Source organism: Trachypithecus francoisi, unplaced genomic scaffold (genome assembly GCF_009764315.1).
Source record: "Trachypithecus francoisi isolate TF-2019V2 unplaced genomic scaffold, Tfra_2.0 Lachesis_group10, whole genome shotgun sequence".
NCBI classification, from domain to species: domain Eukaryota; kingdom Metazoa; phylum Chordata; class Mammalia; order Primates; family Cercopithecidae; genus Trachypithecus; species Trachypithecus francoisi.
The window spans coordinates 76,736,069-76,750,963 of NW_022681455.1; the positions used below are offsets into that span (position 1 = coordinate 76,736,069).

The 14,895-nt window shown below is 52.3% G+C and overlaps 1 protein-coding gene across 8 annotated transcripts in view; it reads right to left on the minus strand.

Moving 5' to 3' along the window:
• Positions 1–14,895, minus strand: part of POLR3E (RNA polymerase III subunit E) — a 37,870-nt gene that overhangs the window by 19,033 nt on the left and 3,942 nt on the right. For 4 of the 8 annotated variants that reach the window (XM_033217767.1, XM_033217768.1, XM_033217765.1 and 1 more), the window contains 8 exons: positions 13,063–13,134; positions 10,843–10,893; positions 7,834–7,911; positions 7,004–7,119; positions 6,533–6,615; positions 2,004–2,111; positions 1,603–1,652; positions 520–639 (listed from right to left, as the gene is read on the minus strand). In XM_033217767.1, coding sequence (XP_033073658.1) covers positions 520–639; positions 1,603–1,652; positions 2,004–2,111; positions 6,533–6,615; positions 7,004–7,119; positions 7,834–7,911; positions 10,843–10,893; positions 13,063–13,098 — 642 coding nt within the window. In that variant the 5' untranslated portion in view covers positions 13,099–13,134. Of the gene's footprint in view, positions 1–519; positions 640–1,602; positions 1,653–2,003; positions 2,112–6,532; positions 6,616–7,003; positions 7,120–7,833; positions 7,912–10,842; positions 10,894–13,062; positions 13,135–13,251; positions 13,728–13,756; positions 13,892–14,895 lie in introns of those variants that run through there. The other 4 variants (XM_033217769.1, XM_033217770.1, XM_033217772.1 and 1 more) reach the window with 4 other exon arrangements.

Genomic DNA, 14,895 nt, shown 5'->3' on the forward strand with positions numbered 1-14,895 from the left:
CCAGCCTGCGTGACAGAATGAGACTGTCTAAATAAATAAATAAATAAATAAAAATAAAAGTAAACAAAAGTCAGCATACCAGATGAAAACCGAGTATAGTAAAAAAAAATCCCCCTGGGCAGGTGTGCTGGGAACTCTGGGGCAACAACACACGACCGACTCTCTAGGGCAGAACCGGAGAATGCGCCTGGCCTGCGTTTAGGGCCTGGGCTGCAGCGAAAATATGTAACCAGGCACCAGCCCCACTGCAAGCCCAGCAAGATGCCCAGGCCCAGGGGCCAAACCCCACCCAGGGAACCAACGACTCATATCTTTTTCTCTGGCTCCCCTGGGGCCCACGCTAAGTGGCTCGGCTACAGTGAAGTGTAAACTGTCCGCAGGACTCGATTCTCTCTCTGTGGCTATGACTCATGAATCTGACTTAAGTTCAAGGTGAGACATGGAGGCCATACCATGACCCTTCCGGGCACCGGGGTATTTCCCCCAGGGCCCCACGAAGCCCCGCTCACCCTCACTCACCCTCAGGCCATAGTAATGCAGATGGACCCAGGGCTCCTCCGCATGCTTCTTCTGCAGGAACTCGTAGGACTGCACACGGCGCTGGCGGGCCTGCTCTGACTCGGGCCGGGAGAACCGCACCTGCAGTGGGAAGCGGAAGAGGTCATACCCTCGGGCCTGTGACCCTTGCTGGGCTGCTGTCTCAGCCCCTGCCAGGAGACCAGAGAACTCCGTATCCGGGTTTTCCACTCTCCCTTCCTTTCCTAGCACGGGTCATTTAAATTCCGTTCCAACTGTGTCACTCCCAGAGCTGCCTGCACACGCCAGGGAGCGGCTTATACTTGCTCTTGCCTGCCCAGCCCAGAGGCTTGAGGGGGATTACAGAGTCCCAGGTACCACAGCGGGCAGAGTCCTTAAAGTATACAGGCCCAGGACGCCTTTTCTAAGTCCCCCAGAGCGGAAGGGAGTTTCTAAGGTCCTAATAAGCTACGGAGAGAAGCGGATGAGCTCCCTGTGCCACCTCCATGTCCGGTATGCCGGGGTTCCCCAGTCCTCAGGGACGTCCAAACACTCACCACTCTCTAGCCACACCTGTGTATCATCCTTCTACGTGGAGCATTTTTCTTTTGGTACTACTCATTTTAATCTAAATACACTTAAATAGGGAAGACTTTATAAACCATAAATGGAAGGTTAAGATTCTTTGAAAAATCTTTAAAATTCAGGAGTAACTATTAAAACAGAAACTATTCATCTGTGCCCAAGAAAAAGGATAGAATCACAGTTAATTGGCTTTGGCTCTGTTAAGATACGGGTTTCATGGCAGAGCTGGTCTGCGGGTTCTCGGGGCTCCTGGCCCCAGCTTCCTGCTCCCAGGTGATTCCAGCCAAGCCCCAGGCACACATCTCCTGGATCCAGCCAGGCCTTCCGTCTCATGTACCGTTGGGACAAGGCAGGTTGTTCCCTCCAGGTAGCCCAGCAAGAAGGCTCAAAAGCATGGACCCTGTTTGCTCCACCTGCTTTCTGCGAAGACCCACTACCCCTTGGTCTGTGGTCCTGCTGCCACCCAGGCAGAACCCTCCTCCTCCAGGGGCCAGGGCTCACCGTGATCTGCTTAACATCGTCTTCTGCCTCATCCTGTGAAGAGTCCCCTGCTGCAAGAGAGACAAGCCACTGACTGCGGTCCTGGGGAGCCTCCACCTCCCTTCTCTCAACCCCACCCACCAGGGAAGCCTCAGGCCACGGTGCCGGGAATTCTCCCCGCAGAGGGAGCTGCCTAAGCCAGTGGTTCTCAATTGGGGATAGTTTTGCCCCTTTACCCCGGGGATACTGGGCAATGTGACATTTTTGATTGTCATGACTGTGGGGTGGGTGCTTCTGGCATCTAGTAGGTAGAGGCCAGGGATCCTGCTAAACATCCTATCATCCCATCCCTCTTTCCAGGACCAAGCCATCCCACTAGGATGAAGGCAGGCAGGTAGCAGGGCTGGGGATCCCAGGCTCACCCTCGTTGGCTGCCTCCCTCTCCCGGTGCTTGGCGTCAGCCTTATCCAGGTAGGAGAAGCTGGGCCGCAGCTGCAGGATGCCATGTAAAGGTGTCAGGTGGAGCTCACCTGGCGGAGGAAGAAGGGCTTGGACCCAACTCTAGAAACCTGCCCAGTTTGGCTCAAGGGAGTCATCAAGTCCCCTGAAGACCTAGGCCCACCATCAAACCGCCTCCCATTCCCGCTGCAGCCCCCAATCCTAGAGTCTTGGGACCACCAGGCCAGGGACCATCCCCAACTCCACCTGGTACTGCTGGACACAGCAAGCACACAGCCCAGACTAGGACAGGAACCTGGACTCTTCTGTTCGAACCCACTTCCTTCAGTCCCACCTCCCAGGCCGGTTCCACGCCCCTCTCCCCAGCTGCTTGCTTTGCCACACTAGGCAAATTCGCCCTGCTGTTTACCCCCCAGGCCTCAGCCAGATCACCCTTACTGTCCCACCCCACACACCTGGATTTCCTCTCCTTCTTATCCTCTACCTCTTCCTGCCAAAATCCCACCCGTTCCACTAGGAGTCCACTAGTGCCACTGTGGCTGGGGAAGAGGCCCTGCTGGAACTGGGTGGAATATCCACATGGCCTCTGATAAAGATGATGACTTTCCCTCCCACTGCAAGGGATGTGGCTTTCAAGAATCACACGCTTGAGACATGGGTTCTAAACAGAACACGAGAGTTACGTGACACTACTTTTGATCCTATCCCGTTTTGTTTCCTAAGTGTTCAGATTAGTTTCATTCATTGCTTTTGAGACTAAACACTTAAGCACTTTGTACTTTTTTTGTTGGAGACGAAGTCTCGCTCTGTCACCCAGGCCAGAGTGAGCCATGATCTTGGCTCACTGCAACCTCCACCTCCCCGGTTCAAGTGATTCCCCCGCCTCAGCCTCCCAAGTAGCTGGGACTACAGGTGTGTGCCACCATGCCCGGCTAAATTTTTTTGTATTTTAGTAAAGATAGTGTTTCACCGTGTTGGCCAGGATGGTCTCAATCTCCTGACCTCGTGATCTGCCCGTCTCGGCCTCCCAAAGTCCTGGGATTACAGGTGTGAGCCACTGCACCCGGCCGCACCTTGTACTTTTTACCAGCTTTGGGACAAGACTCATGTACCATACAGTCCACTCCTTTAAAGCATACAAATCAATGTATTTTTTTTTTTTTTTTTTGAGATGGAGTCTCACTCTGTTGCCCAGGATGTTCAGTGGTACAATCTCAGCTCACTGCAACCTCCGCTTCCTGAGTTCAAGCTATTCTCCTGCCTAAGTCTCCTGCGTAACTGGGATTACCGGCATATACCACCACGCCTGGCTAATTTTTTGTATTTTTAGTAGAGATGAGATTTTACCATGTTGGCCAGGCTGGTCTCGAACTCCTGACCTCAGGTGATCTGCCCACTTCAGCCTACCAAAGTGCTGGGATTACAGGCATGAGCCACCACTCCCGGCCATAATTCAATGTATTTTAACGTACTCACAAAGCTGTGCAGCCAGCACAATTAATTTTAGAACATTCTCATAACCACAAAAAGAACCAGGCAATCCCCACTCCACTTTCCCACTAGTCCCTGGTAGCCACTAATCTACTTTCTGCCTCTGTGGATTTGCCTGTTCTGGACATTTCACATACAGCCACACATGACTTAACAATGGGGATAGGTTCTGAGAAATTCATCATTAGGTGATTTCATCATTGTGCAAACATCGCAGAGTGCACTTATACAAACCCAGACAGCAAAGCCTACTACATGCCTCGGCTCTATGGTATGGCCTGTTGCTCCCAGGTTACACACTGTATAGCATGCTACTCCCCTGAATACCGTAGGCAGTTGTAACAGAATGGTATTTGTGATCTAAATATATCTAGGCTGGGTGCAGTGGCTCATATCTGTAATCCCAGCACTTTGGGAGGTAGGGGCCGGAGGATCACTTGAGCCCAGGAGTTTGAGACCAGTCTGGGCAATATAGCCAGACCGCATCTCAACAAAATTCTTTTAAAAAAATTAGCCAGATGTGGTGGCACGGCCTGTAGTCCTAGCTACTCAGGAGACTGAGGGAAGATTGCTTGAGCCCAGGAGATAGAGGCTGCAGTGAGCTATGATCACCACTGAACTCCAGCCTGGGTGACAGAGTGAGACCCGGTCTCCAAAAAAAGTAAAAAATTAAAACAAACAAACAAACAAAAAACCCATACAAACAAAAAGACCCAAAAAACCCTAAACATAAAAAAGGTACAGTAAAAGTATAGTATAAAAGACTAAAAACAGCTTATAGGACTGAAGCTGCTCTGGGTGAGAGTGAGTGGCGAGTGAATGTGAAGGCCTATGACATTACTACACGCTACTGTAGACTTCATAAAGACTGCACACTTAGGCTACACTAAACTTATAAAAAAAAAATAGGCTGGGCACAGTGGCTCATGCCTACAATCCCAGCACTTTGGGAGGCCGAGGTGGGTGGATCACGTGAGGTCAGGAGTTCGAGACCAGCCTGGCCAACATGGCAAAAACCCTGTCTCTACTAAAAATACAACAATTAGCTGGGAATGGTGGTGTGCACCTGTAGTCCCAGCTACTCAGGAGTCTGACACAGAATTGCTTAAAACCGGCAGGCAGATTTCAGTGAGCCAAGATTGAGCCACTGCATTCCAACCTGGGCAACAGAGACTCCCTCTAAAAAAAAACATAAATAAGTTTATGAAAAATATATCTTTATTGTATATGGTTTTTTCAAGACAGAGTCTTGCTCTACTGCCCAGGCTGGAGTGCAGTGGTGGAATCTCAGCTTACTGCAACCTCCGCCTCCCAGGGTCAAGCAATCCTCCCACCTCAGCTTCCTCAGTAGCTAGGACTAAGGGGTGTACCACTATGCCCAGCTAATGTTTGTATTTTTTGTAGAGAAGGGATTTTACTATGTTGCCCAGGCTGGTCGGGAACTCCTGGGCTCAAGCGATCTGCCTGCCTCGGCCTCCCAAAGCATTGGTATTACAGGAAAGAGGCACCACGCCCAGCTATATGCTTTTACCTTGTTTTTGTTGTTGTTGTTGTTGTTGTTGTTTGGTTTTTTTAAAAAACTTTTTAGGCCGGGCGCGGTGGCTCAAGCCTGTAATCCAGCACTTTGGGAGGCCGAGACAGGCGGATCACAAGGTCAGGAGATCGAGACCATCCTGGCTAACACTGTGAAACCCCGTCTCTACTAAAAATACAAAAACTAGCCGGGCGAGGTGGCGGGCGCCTGTAGTCCAGCTACTCGGGAGGCTGAGGCAGGAGAATGGCGTGAACCCGGGAGGCGGAGCTTGCAGTGAGCTGAGATCCGGCCACTGCACTCCAGCCCCGACGACAGAGTGAGACTCCGTCTCAAAAAAAAAAAAAAAAAAAAAAAAAAAAAAAAAAACTTTTTAAACTTTCTACTAAAAACTAAGACACAGGCTGGGCGTGGTGGCTCACACCTGTAATCCCAGCACTTTGGGAGGCCGAGGTGGGTGGATCACCTGAGGTCAGGAGTTTGAGATCAGCCTGGACAACGTGGCAGAATCCCGTCTCTACTAAAAATACAAAAATTAGCTAGGTGTGGTGGTGCGTGCCTGTAATCCCAGCTATTTGGGAGGCTGAGACAGGAGAATCGCTTGAACCTAGGAGGCGGAGGTTGCAGTGAGCTGAGACTGTGCCACTGTACTCTAGCCTAGGCAACAGAGTGAGACGCTGTCTCAAAACAAAACAAACAAACAAACAAAAAACTAAGACACAAACATACGAGTTAGCCTAGGCCTACACAGGGTCAGGCTCATTAAGACATCACTAGGTGAGCCAGTTCTTCAGCTCCATTATAACCTTTCGGGACCACCGTTGAGTATGTGGTCGGTCGCTGACTGAGACGTAAGCACACAGCGCGTAGCTGCGAGTGAGGAAGCCCGTGGCTTCTTTCACTTAGCACAATGTTCTCAAGGTTCATCTGCGTGGTAGCATCGGTGCGTCATTCTTTTCTGGGTCAAATAACATCCATTGCGTGAATGGACCACGTTCTGTTTCTCCATGAATCCAGCGGAAGGGCATCTGGGTGGTTTCCACATTTTGGCTATCATGAAGATGCTACTGTGAACACCTGTGTATGGTTTTGTGTGGACACATGTTTTCATTTCTTTTGGACAGATGCTACCTAGGAATGGAATTGCTCTGTCATAAGCTTTGTCTTTAAAGACAAAATTCTGTCCCCAAACGTATGTTATGCTACTTCTATGTATCTGTGTCCCGGGAGGACAAATGAACTTGGAGCCCCACCCCATCTAGTCAGGCAGTGTCCAACCAGCGGGCCCCAAAGGTGGCCACTTCCAATCCCCTGACAATGTCTCATTTCTGTTATTTCCACACCTGCCCGGCTCCCACAGTGTCTAGCTTTCAGGGCAGGTGGGAGATGGACACCAGGCTGGGGAGGTTCTCTCCCTGCCCAGCCCCCACAATGCCATGTCCCCACCAGGGGACGCCCAGCCCCGGGTACCTTGCCTGTAGAGTGCAGCGGCATAACGGGATGTGTTACTGGTGGTCTGGGAAGAGCAGAAGGTCTGTTTGTCCATCAGCTTCCTGGAGCACAGGGAGAAGCAACATCACAGGGGAAGGCAGCTCTGAGCCAGGGCCTGTGGCCACAGCGCACTCCACCCCCCAGACACCTTCTGAAGTGCCACAGTCAGGGACCAAGGCCGCAGGGCGGCCTACGCGGGTCTCAGGAGCGGAGCCTGGGGATGAGAAAACCCATGGCCTTGTTTGTAGACCAAGAGACGAGGAGTGGGTGGGAGCTCTGGGACCAGCTAGCTCAGGGAGGGTGGGGTCTGAGACAGGCCCAGCCCTCCAAAGGCTGGGACGCTGGTGGGGAGCCCAGGGACGGGGCAAAGGGGGTCAATGTCTTTAAGGTCTTTGGGAGGCTCCTGTGTGAACACAGGGAAACCGGACAGGCTTGGGGCTGGGAACTCACGAGGAATACGTGCTGGTCTCGTCGGCGCAGGCCCCGTCCACATTCAGCGCGATCTGCTCTCCTTTGCTGCGGCAGTAGTTGGGGTTCAGCGTGTCGATGGCCATCTCAAGCTCTACCTGGAAGCACCAAGCATCCCCGCCAGCCATGAGAAGCCCAAGGCACGGCTCCCCAAGGGACACCCCAACCCCACCATGGCCACCTCCTGACCAGGTCCCTGCCCAGAAGCGGGACTGACACATGTCCCCAAGGGTCCCCGGATTTCAGTCCACACCAAGGGCCACAAACCCAAATTCCAACAAAAATGTTACAATTTTTTTTTTATTTGCGGGAGGAAGTGGACAGTCCTGTAATCTTATTTGTCCTCTACTTCACTCCCAAAGGTCTAAATTAGGTGCCAACACTTAAAAATCAAGAGATTTCTCACCAAAATCCTTATTTCTCACTTCTCTTGAAAAGCCAGCAGAACTGGCAATACCAGGATGGCACTTCCATGTGGCTACAGGGGCTAGAGTTGCAGACCCTCCATGGACAGACGCTAGGTTCTCTTCCTATCAGACCTACTCCATGTTCACCCGCCTGCCCCCGTCGTACCCTGGGAACCTAAGCTCACATCTGGTCCCATACTCTAATTCATCAGCCTTGTGCCTCCCTGACCTCTCTGGAGCTGCCCTGTCTTTCTGGACACTTTCCTTCTTCAGCTTTCAAGGCCCTGGGAGCTGCTGGTTCTCCTAATTCTCCAATGGCCCCTTCTCTGAGCTTCTCGCCTCCACCAGCTCCCACCCTCATCACCCTTTCTTCCCGCCCCCACTGCCCTCAGCGGGCAGCCCCACCTTCTGCTGCTTGGGCTTGATCTTGGCTGAGAGGTGCGGAATGTCATCGTAGGTCATCGAGGCTGGACGCACAGGGTACTGGGGAGGGGAAGGGAGCCATTAACTCTACTCCGCCCAGCCCTGCCCAGAGCTGGGCCCCGCCCAAGAATCAACAGCTATCTCCAAACCCACCCCAAGCAGAGACTGGCCTTACCCTACCACAAGGGTACCAGCTACCCAGCTCTACCATGAGGCACCCCTGCCAGTCTCCACCTGTAGCCCTATTCTCATCAGCTCCCCCCGGCCTCGCTCCAAAGGGCCACTGCAGGATGTCTCTGACTTCCAAGGGACAAGCCTACACACAGGAACCCAAACCAGCATGCTGCTGCTCCAGGAACCCGCAGAGCACAGCCATGGGAGGTGAGGATGGGGGTCCAGGGCCTAACTACCAGTGGACAGGCCATCTGGGGAGAGAAGGATGAACAAAAGAAGTCCACAAGGAAGCAAAGAGCGAAAGCAACACCGGCACGTGCTGCTCACTGCTGAGGCCAGACGACGGGCAGGTGGAAATTCATGATCCCATTCTCTCTCCTTATCCGGTTATGTGAGCTTCTTCACAAGATACTGAAGAAGGGAGCCAGGTAGCCATGGCCCGCTCTTATCTTTACATGAATGGCTCACACTGCAATGCGCCCAACACTCAGGGGCTCCTGTCCACATCTGTCCTCACAGTGCACTGTCTCTCTCTCTCTCTCTTTCTCAGGTAGAGGAGTCAAAGTTTGGACCCCTCCTCAAATACTCTGCCTGGTCTCACGACAGCCTGTGGAATGAGCCTGGTGGAGGCATGGCAGTGTGGAAAACAGGCCCTTTCAGATCAGCTACATTCTAGCACAAGGAGACGGTCATTTCCTAAAAGCTCACTCACACAGCAAAGTCGTGACTCTTCCCTGCTTCCTGGGCTGGGACTGCGGGCAGTTCTGAGATCACCTGACCAGGGGTGGGAAGGTTGAAGGGCGCAGGTTCTGGAATCACAGGCCTGGCTTCCAGTCCTCATCCTGTTCCTTGTTAACTGTGAACTCAGGCACCTCGCCTCCCTGAGGCTAAGCATCCTCACCTCCCAGTGCTGCTGTGAGCACGGAGGAGGCAAACAGAGCCGATGGCGGCACAGGGCTTGGCACTCTGGACACACAGGGGTCACTGGCACCTCCACCATCACTTTGCAGCCAGTCAAGGAAGCAGTGTGAGCAGGCACACAAGCAAAGGCCCCATTCCCACGGTCCATAAGGGTGACACCCCGGGAGTGGAGGCCAGGCCCTCCCAGCACAGGCTTGCAGCATCGCTGCCATGGTGCGCCCCAGGCCCCCGTGCCCGTGAGGGCCTCCCTGTGCCTCGCATTCTCATGTGCATCATGGGATATGAACACTGACTCTAACTGTGGGAATGTAACATGGGGCAGAGCAGCCTAGCAGTTTAGCCTCAAAAAGCTAAACACAGACCCAGCAATTCTGCTACCAGGCATATACCTGGAAGAAATGAGAATTCACGTTCACATAAAAACTATGTGAATGTCCACAGTAGCATTATTTATAATAGCCAAAAAGTAGAAATAACCCAAACACCCATCAGCTGACGAATGGATAAACAAATGTGGTCTGCCCATACAATGGCATATTATTCATCAATAAAAGATCAAATATTGGCTGGGAACAGTGGCTAACACCTGTAATCCCAGCACTATGGGAGGCTGAGGCGAGCGGATCACGAGGTCAGGAGTTCGAGACCAGGCTGGTCAACATAGTAAAACACCATCTCTACTAAAAATACAAAAATTAGCTGGGCTTGTGGCACGTGCCTGTAGTCCCAGTTACTCAGAAGGCTGAGGCAGGAGAATTGCTTGAACCTGGGAGGCAGAGGCTGTGGTGAGCCGCAATCAAGCCACTGCACTCCAGCCTGGGCAACAGAGCAAGACTCGGTCTCAAAAAAAAAAAAAAAGATCAAATACTGATGCAGGCTATAGCTACCATGTGGATGAGCCCTGAAAACATCATGCAAAGTGAAAGCAGCCAATCACAGGAGGCCACATATTGCAAGATTCCAACTATGTGAACAGAACAGGCAAATCCACAGACAGAAAATAAGGGGAATGGATGCCTGGGGTTGGAGGTGGGAATGGGGGGCACATGGGGACTGATTGCTAATAGGTGTGGGGTTCCTTTAAAGGGGGACAAAACTGCCAAAATAGACTGTGGCGCTGGTTGCACAGCCCCATGAATAGACTAAAATCCATTGCATTACACACTGAAATGGGGAAATCGTATGGTGTGTAAATTCTATCTCAATATATCGGTTATAAAATACAATAATCACCACCATAGGGTTATTGTGGGGTTAAAGAGGTAACTTGGGTAAATGCTTTAAACAGTCTGCATATGGTCAATGCTCAATACATGTTGGCCACTATGACAAGCTGCAGACCCAGCAGCAAGGGGAGGGGGCAGAGGTAGCAACCCAGGGCCCTCACAGCTGGCAGGACTGAGGGCTCACAGACGCTGCCGTGGAGCTGCCCCGTGGAGCCTCCACAACAGCGGCCATCATCACTGGCACTAACTCTCTGCCAGGTGGCATCCTAAACACTTCACTGTGGACCAGTCCGTCCTCCTGGGGACCCTAGGAGGCAGGCATTATTACCATCACCACTTTGCAAGTGAGGAAACTGAGGCACAGAAGGATTAAGAAATGTGCCCATGGTCTCGCAGCTACGGCATGATGGAGTTGGATCTCAATCCGGTCTGACCCCAGAGCCCCAGTTTTAACTGCTGCACCCCTTCTGCCTCTCCTGTGTCCCTTCCGTTTTCCCGCCTTTGAAATGAGACCAGTATTAACCCACCCACGAAAGCAAAGTGACCCCATGACACTCTCCACACCGAGAACCCTAGCTGAGGTTTCCCATCGTCTCCTGCCCATGTTCCTGAGTCCACATCACCCATCCACACCTGCTTTTCCCCCTTTACCTTCAAGTCCCATAATTACCTGAAAGAGATACAGCTTTTCCGCCAGACTCTTGGCCAAGTATACGTCGATCTGGGAAGAAGGGAAGATGACTTAACCGGGAGACTGGATACAGTGCTGACCTTCTGGGGCTGCGCGGGCGCTTCCGGCTTCACTTAGGGGTAGTGGCTCAGGGAGGCAGTTTGGGGAAGGAGGAAATAGCTCAGCTCATGCTAAAAGCAAGGAGATCCAAGGCTGCACACTGGGTATATTCAGGAATCCCTCCAGAAAGCTCCCAGGGGAACCAGGGCTAGCGTTCACCTGGCACCCCCACCCACGTTCATCATCCCCCAGTAAGCACACATCTTCCCTGGGACTGCACTGATTGGGACACATCCTGGAGCCTGGGCAAATGCTCTTCTGAGAGGCAGGCAGGCGAGGGCTCACCTGTGCCTGTGCCTCCTGGCTGGGCCCTCCACCTGCCCCTCCTGGACAGGCCTATCACCCTGTCTTAGGGGGTCTGCCCTTCATGACTGGTAGCTTCGCTGCCTGTCTTCCCAACGCTAACCACCCCCACCCCGCCATGCAACAGTTTGCCTTCCTGCTTCCTAGCTCCTCCTATGAACCACATTCTCTCCTGCCCCTGGGCCTTTGCACATGCTTTTCCCTGCATCTACAGAGCTCTTCACACATGCCTCCCCTGAGCCTTGATTGCTTGCTCCTCCAAGGACTTGGTTGAGGCATGACTTGGGCAGGAAGCACTCCAGGGTCCCTGGCTGCAGAGGGCGCTGCCTCTGTCCTCAGAGTCCCTTGGACTCTTCTATCCCATCACCACCCCCGTATTGTAACTCCTGCTACTGCAGTGTAGATGCAGCTTAAAGGCATCTAAATCACCCAAATCTAGTCACTTAGCAACATCCCCCAAGCAAGGAAAAATCACCTCTATTCATCTCCAAGGACCTTCTCCTTGCCCCTGCCCTTCCCACTGGAGGTCAGGCTCTGCATATAGGGAGGCTGAAGGCAGATGCAGTTACTTTTTGCCTTTTGCCTTCCAAAGGTCTAAGTCCTGGGTTAAAAGGATTCTGAAAGGTGAGTTTGACTATAAAGAGCTTTCTCTAAGAAGGGAAACCTGGGCCAGGCATGGTGGCTGATGCCCGTAATGCCTGTACTTTGGGAGGCCAAGGTGGGTGATCACTTGAGGTCAGGAGATCGAGACTAGCCTGGTTATCATGGTGAAATCCTGTCTCTACTAAAAATACAAAAATTAGCCAGGCATGGTGGCAGATGCCTGTAATCCCAGCTACTCAGGAGGCCGAGGCACAAAAATCATTTGAACCCGGAGGCAGAGGCTGCGGTGAGCCAAGATCACACTACTGCACTCCAGCCTGGGCAGCAGAGGGAGACTCCATCTCCAAAAAAAAAAAAAAAAAAAAAAAAAAAAAAATTGGTCGGGCGTGGTGATGGGCGCCTGTAATCCCAGCTACTCAGGAGGCTGAGGCAGGAGAATCGCTTGAACCTGGGAGGCGAAAGTTGCAGTGAGCCGAGATGGTGCCACTGAACTCCAGCCTGGGCAACAGAGCAAGACTCTGTCTCCTAAAAACAAAAAAAAAGGGGTGGGCGGGAAATCTGCCTCCCACTGCCTGCACCCTACACCCAGAGACTCCTTCCTCATCAGTCTTGCCCACAGCCCATTAGCTTCCCAGGGAAGGGGACCCTCCCTGCCCTGTTGACTGATATGTCACAGCCCCCCGGCACACAGTGGTCCAGTGAACAGTTGCTGAATGACTGCATCTGCGTAAGCCCGGGAAGGAGGGACTGCTGAGCCCATTTATTCATTCATTCACCAAAGAGTCGCCGGGTACCTGGGTGCCAGGCACTGTACTCGGGCTTTGTGGCACAGCAGTGGACAGGAAAGAAAGCAATGAACTGATATCTAGGGGATGACAGGGGCTAGGCCAAGTATGAGTTATCGCCAAGGTAAGGGCAGAGAGAGACACGGGAGGGTCCAGGAGGGGAGCTGGGTGTGGAAGGGCAGTCAGGGAAGGCCTCTCTGATGAGGCGATGCCGGATCAGAGACCTGAAGGAAGGGAGAGGTCAGCCACGCAGGGGTCTGGGGGACAGCAGAGGGGACCAGGCAGAGGGAACAGCAAGGGTTAGGGGTCCCAGAACATCAACAGGTCCCAGACTGGCCTGAGGACGCTTGGCAAGGACCCATTTTCACTGCCTGTAGCCCCGGCGGCAGGGACAGAGAGCAGCAGTTACCTCCTGTACGACTGGGTCATCCTCTTCATTGGCCATACTAGGAGAACCAGCCGCGCAGTCCTTGAGCTCGATCTGCAAAGGAGGGCGAGAGACTGGGACCGTCAGTCAGTCGTTCAACCAACATTTCCCTGTGCCTATTCTGCAACAGGCCCTGAACTGGGAGGCGGAGCCCACAACCAACCAACCGACCTTCTTTCTACATCTACCGTGAAGTCCACAATGGACGACCAACCCTATACCCCATCAGAAATAAAGAAAAAAAGAAACACTCAGGTGCAAGCGGGTAGACCAAGCCAACACGTGTGGGCTGCACCTGCGGGGAAAAGCAAATGACTGGCTTTAAGGGTTTCCTCTCTGCTCACAGAGAATTCACTGCCAGACAGGAGGATAGAGGTTGGCTGGTCCCAGCCATGATTAAAACACTGGAGAACTGAGGGCCCTGGGGAGGCTTGAAAGAGCAGCCAGACGTCAAACAGGAAGACAGACAGTCCAAAGCTCTCTCTGATATTTGATTTTCAAGCTGACTTTAACTCGAATCCTGAGTGAGATGACTCTTCTGTGTTTTTGGTCCAAAAATGACCTCTTCACACACTCTTCTGTCCTGTATTCAACACAATGACCCTGTGAGATGTGGTGACTGTCACTGTTTTATAATGAACAGACTGGAACTCAGAGATACTGTGTGCGTTTTTACCCAAAGTCACGTAGTAAGCAGGATGATGAACTGGACTTCACATCCAGGCTGTCTGACCTCAGGTGACAGGTACAGGTAGGGGAGGTGAGAGGCAGGCAGGGCCTTTCTGCTGGGGAAGAGGCACGTGGGGTGTGCCTGGAAGGAGAGAGGGCGCTGGGCAAGCCACGACAGCAGAGGGGAAGAGGAATTCCAGGAAGAGGGAAGGCTGCAGTTCTCCACGGGGCAGGTTGAGTATTTCAGCTGGTCTGCCCCTTCACATACCCAAAGAGAAGAGAGGTGGTCATAGGAGGATGGTACTCAGGCACCCCCAGGCCTCAGCAATCCCCAAACCCCTGCTCTTGGGTGAGACCAGCATTTTTTTTTTCTTCCTTAAGACAGAGTCTTGCTCTGTCACCCAGGCTGGAGGGCAGTGGTACAATCGGCTCACTGCAACCTCTGCCTCCCGGGTTCAAGTGATTGTCCTGCCTCAGCCTTTTAAGTAGCTGGTATTACAGGTGCCTACCACCGTACCCAGCTAATTTTTATATTTTAAATAGAGACAGGATTTCACCATGTTGGCCAGGCATGATTTTTGTCTGATCTACTTAACATTTGAACTATCTAATATGTATTTATTTATTTTTAAGACAAGTCTCGCTCTGTCGCCCAGGCTGAAGTGCACTGGCATGATTTTGACTCACTGCTTCCTCCGCTTCCTAGGTTCAAGTGATTACCGTGCCTCAGCCTCCCAAGTAGCTGGGATTATAGGCATGCACCATCCGCCCAGCTGATTTTTGTATTTTTAGTAGAGATGGGGCTTTGCCACATTGGCCAGGCTGGTCTTGAACTCCTGGCCTCAAGTGATTCGCCAGCCTCGGCCTCTCAAAGTGCTGGGATTACAGGTGTGAGCCACTGCACCTGGATGAAAACCAAAGTCTTTATCATCCCATGTAAACCATAAACAATCTCCTGCCCCTTGACCTGCCAGACCTCATCTCCCACGAGCCTCCTACCCTCCTCTCCTCTCTAAACCCACCTCTGGGGATTTGTAGCTGCTCTACCCGCCTGATAACCTCATGACCCCCCCTTCACCTCTTTCAGGTTTTTGCTCAAATGTCACCTTATGGCTAAGACCTTCCCTCTCCAAATCAAATTGCAAA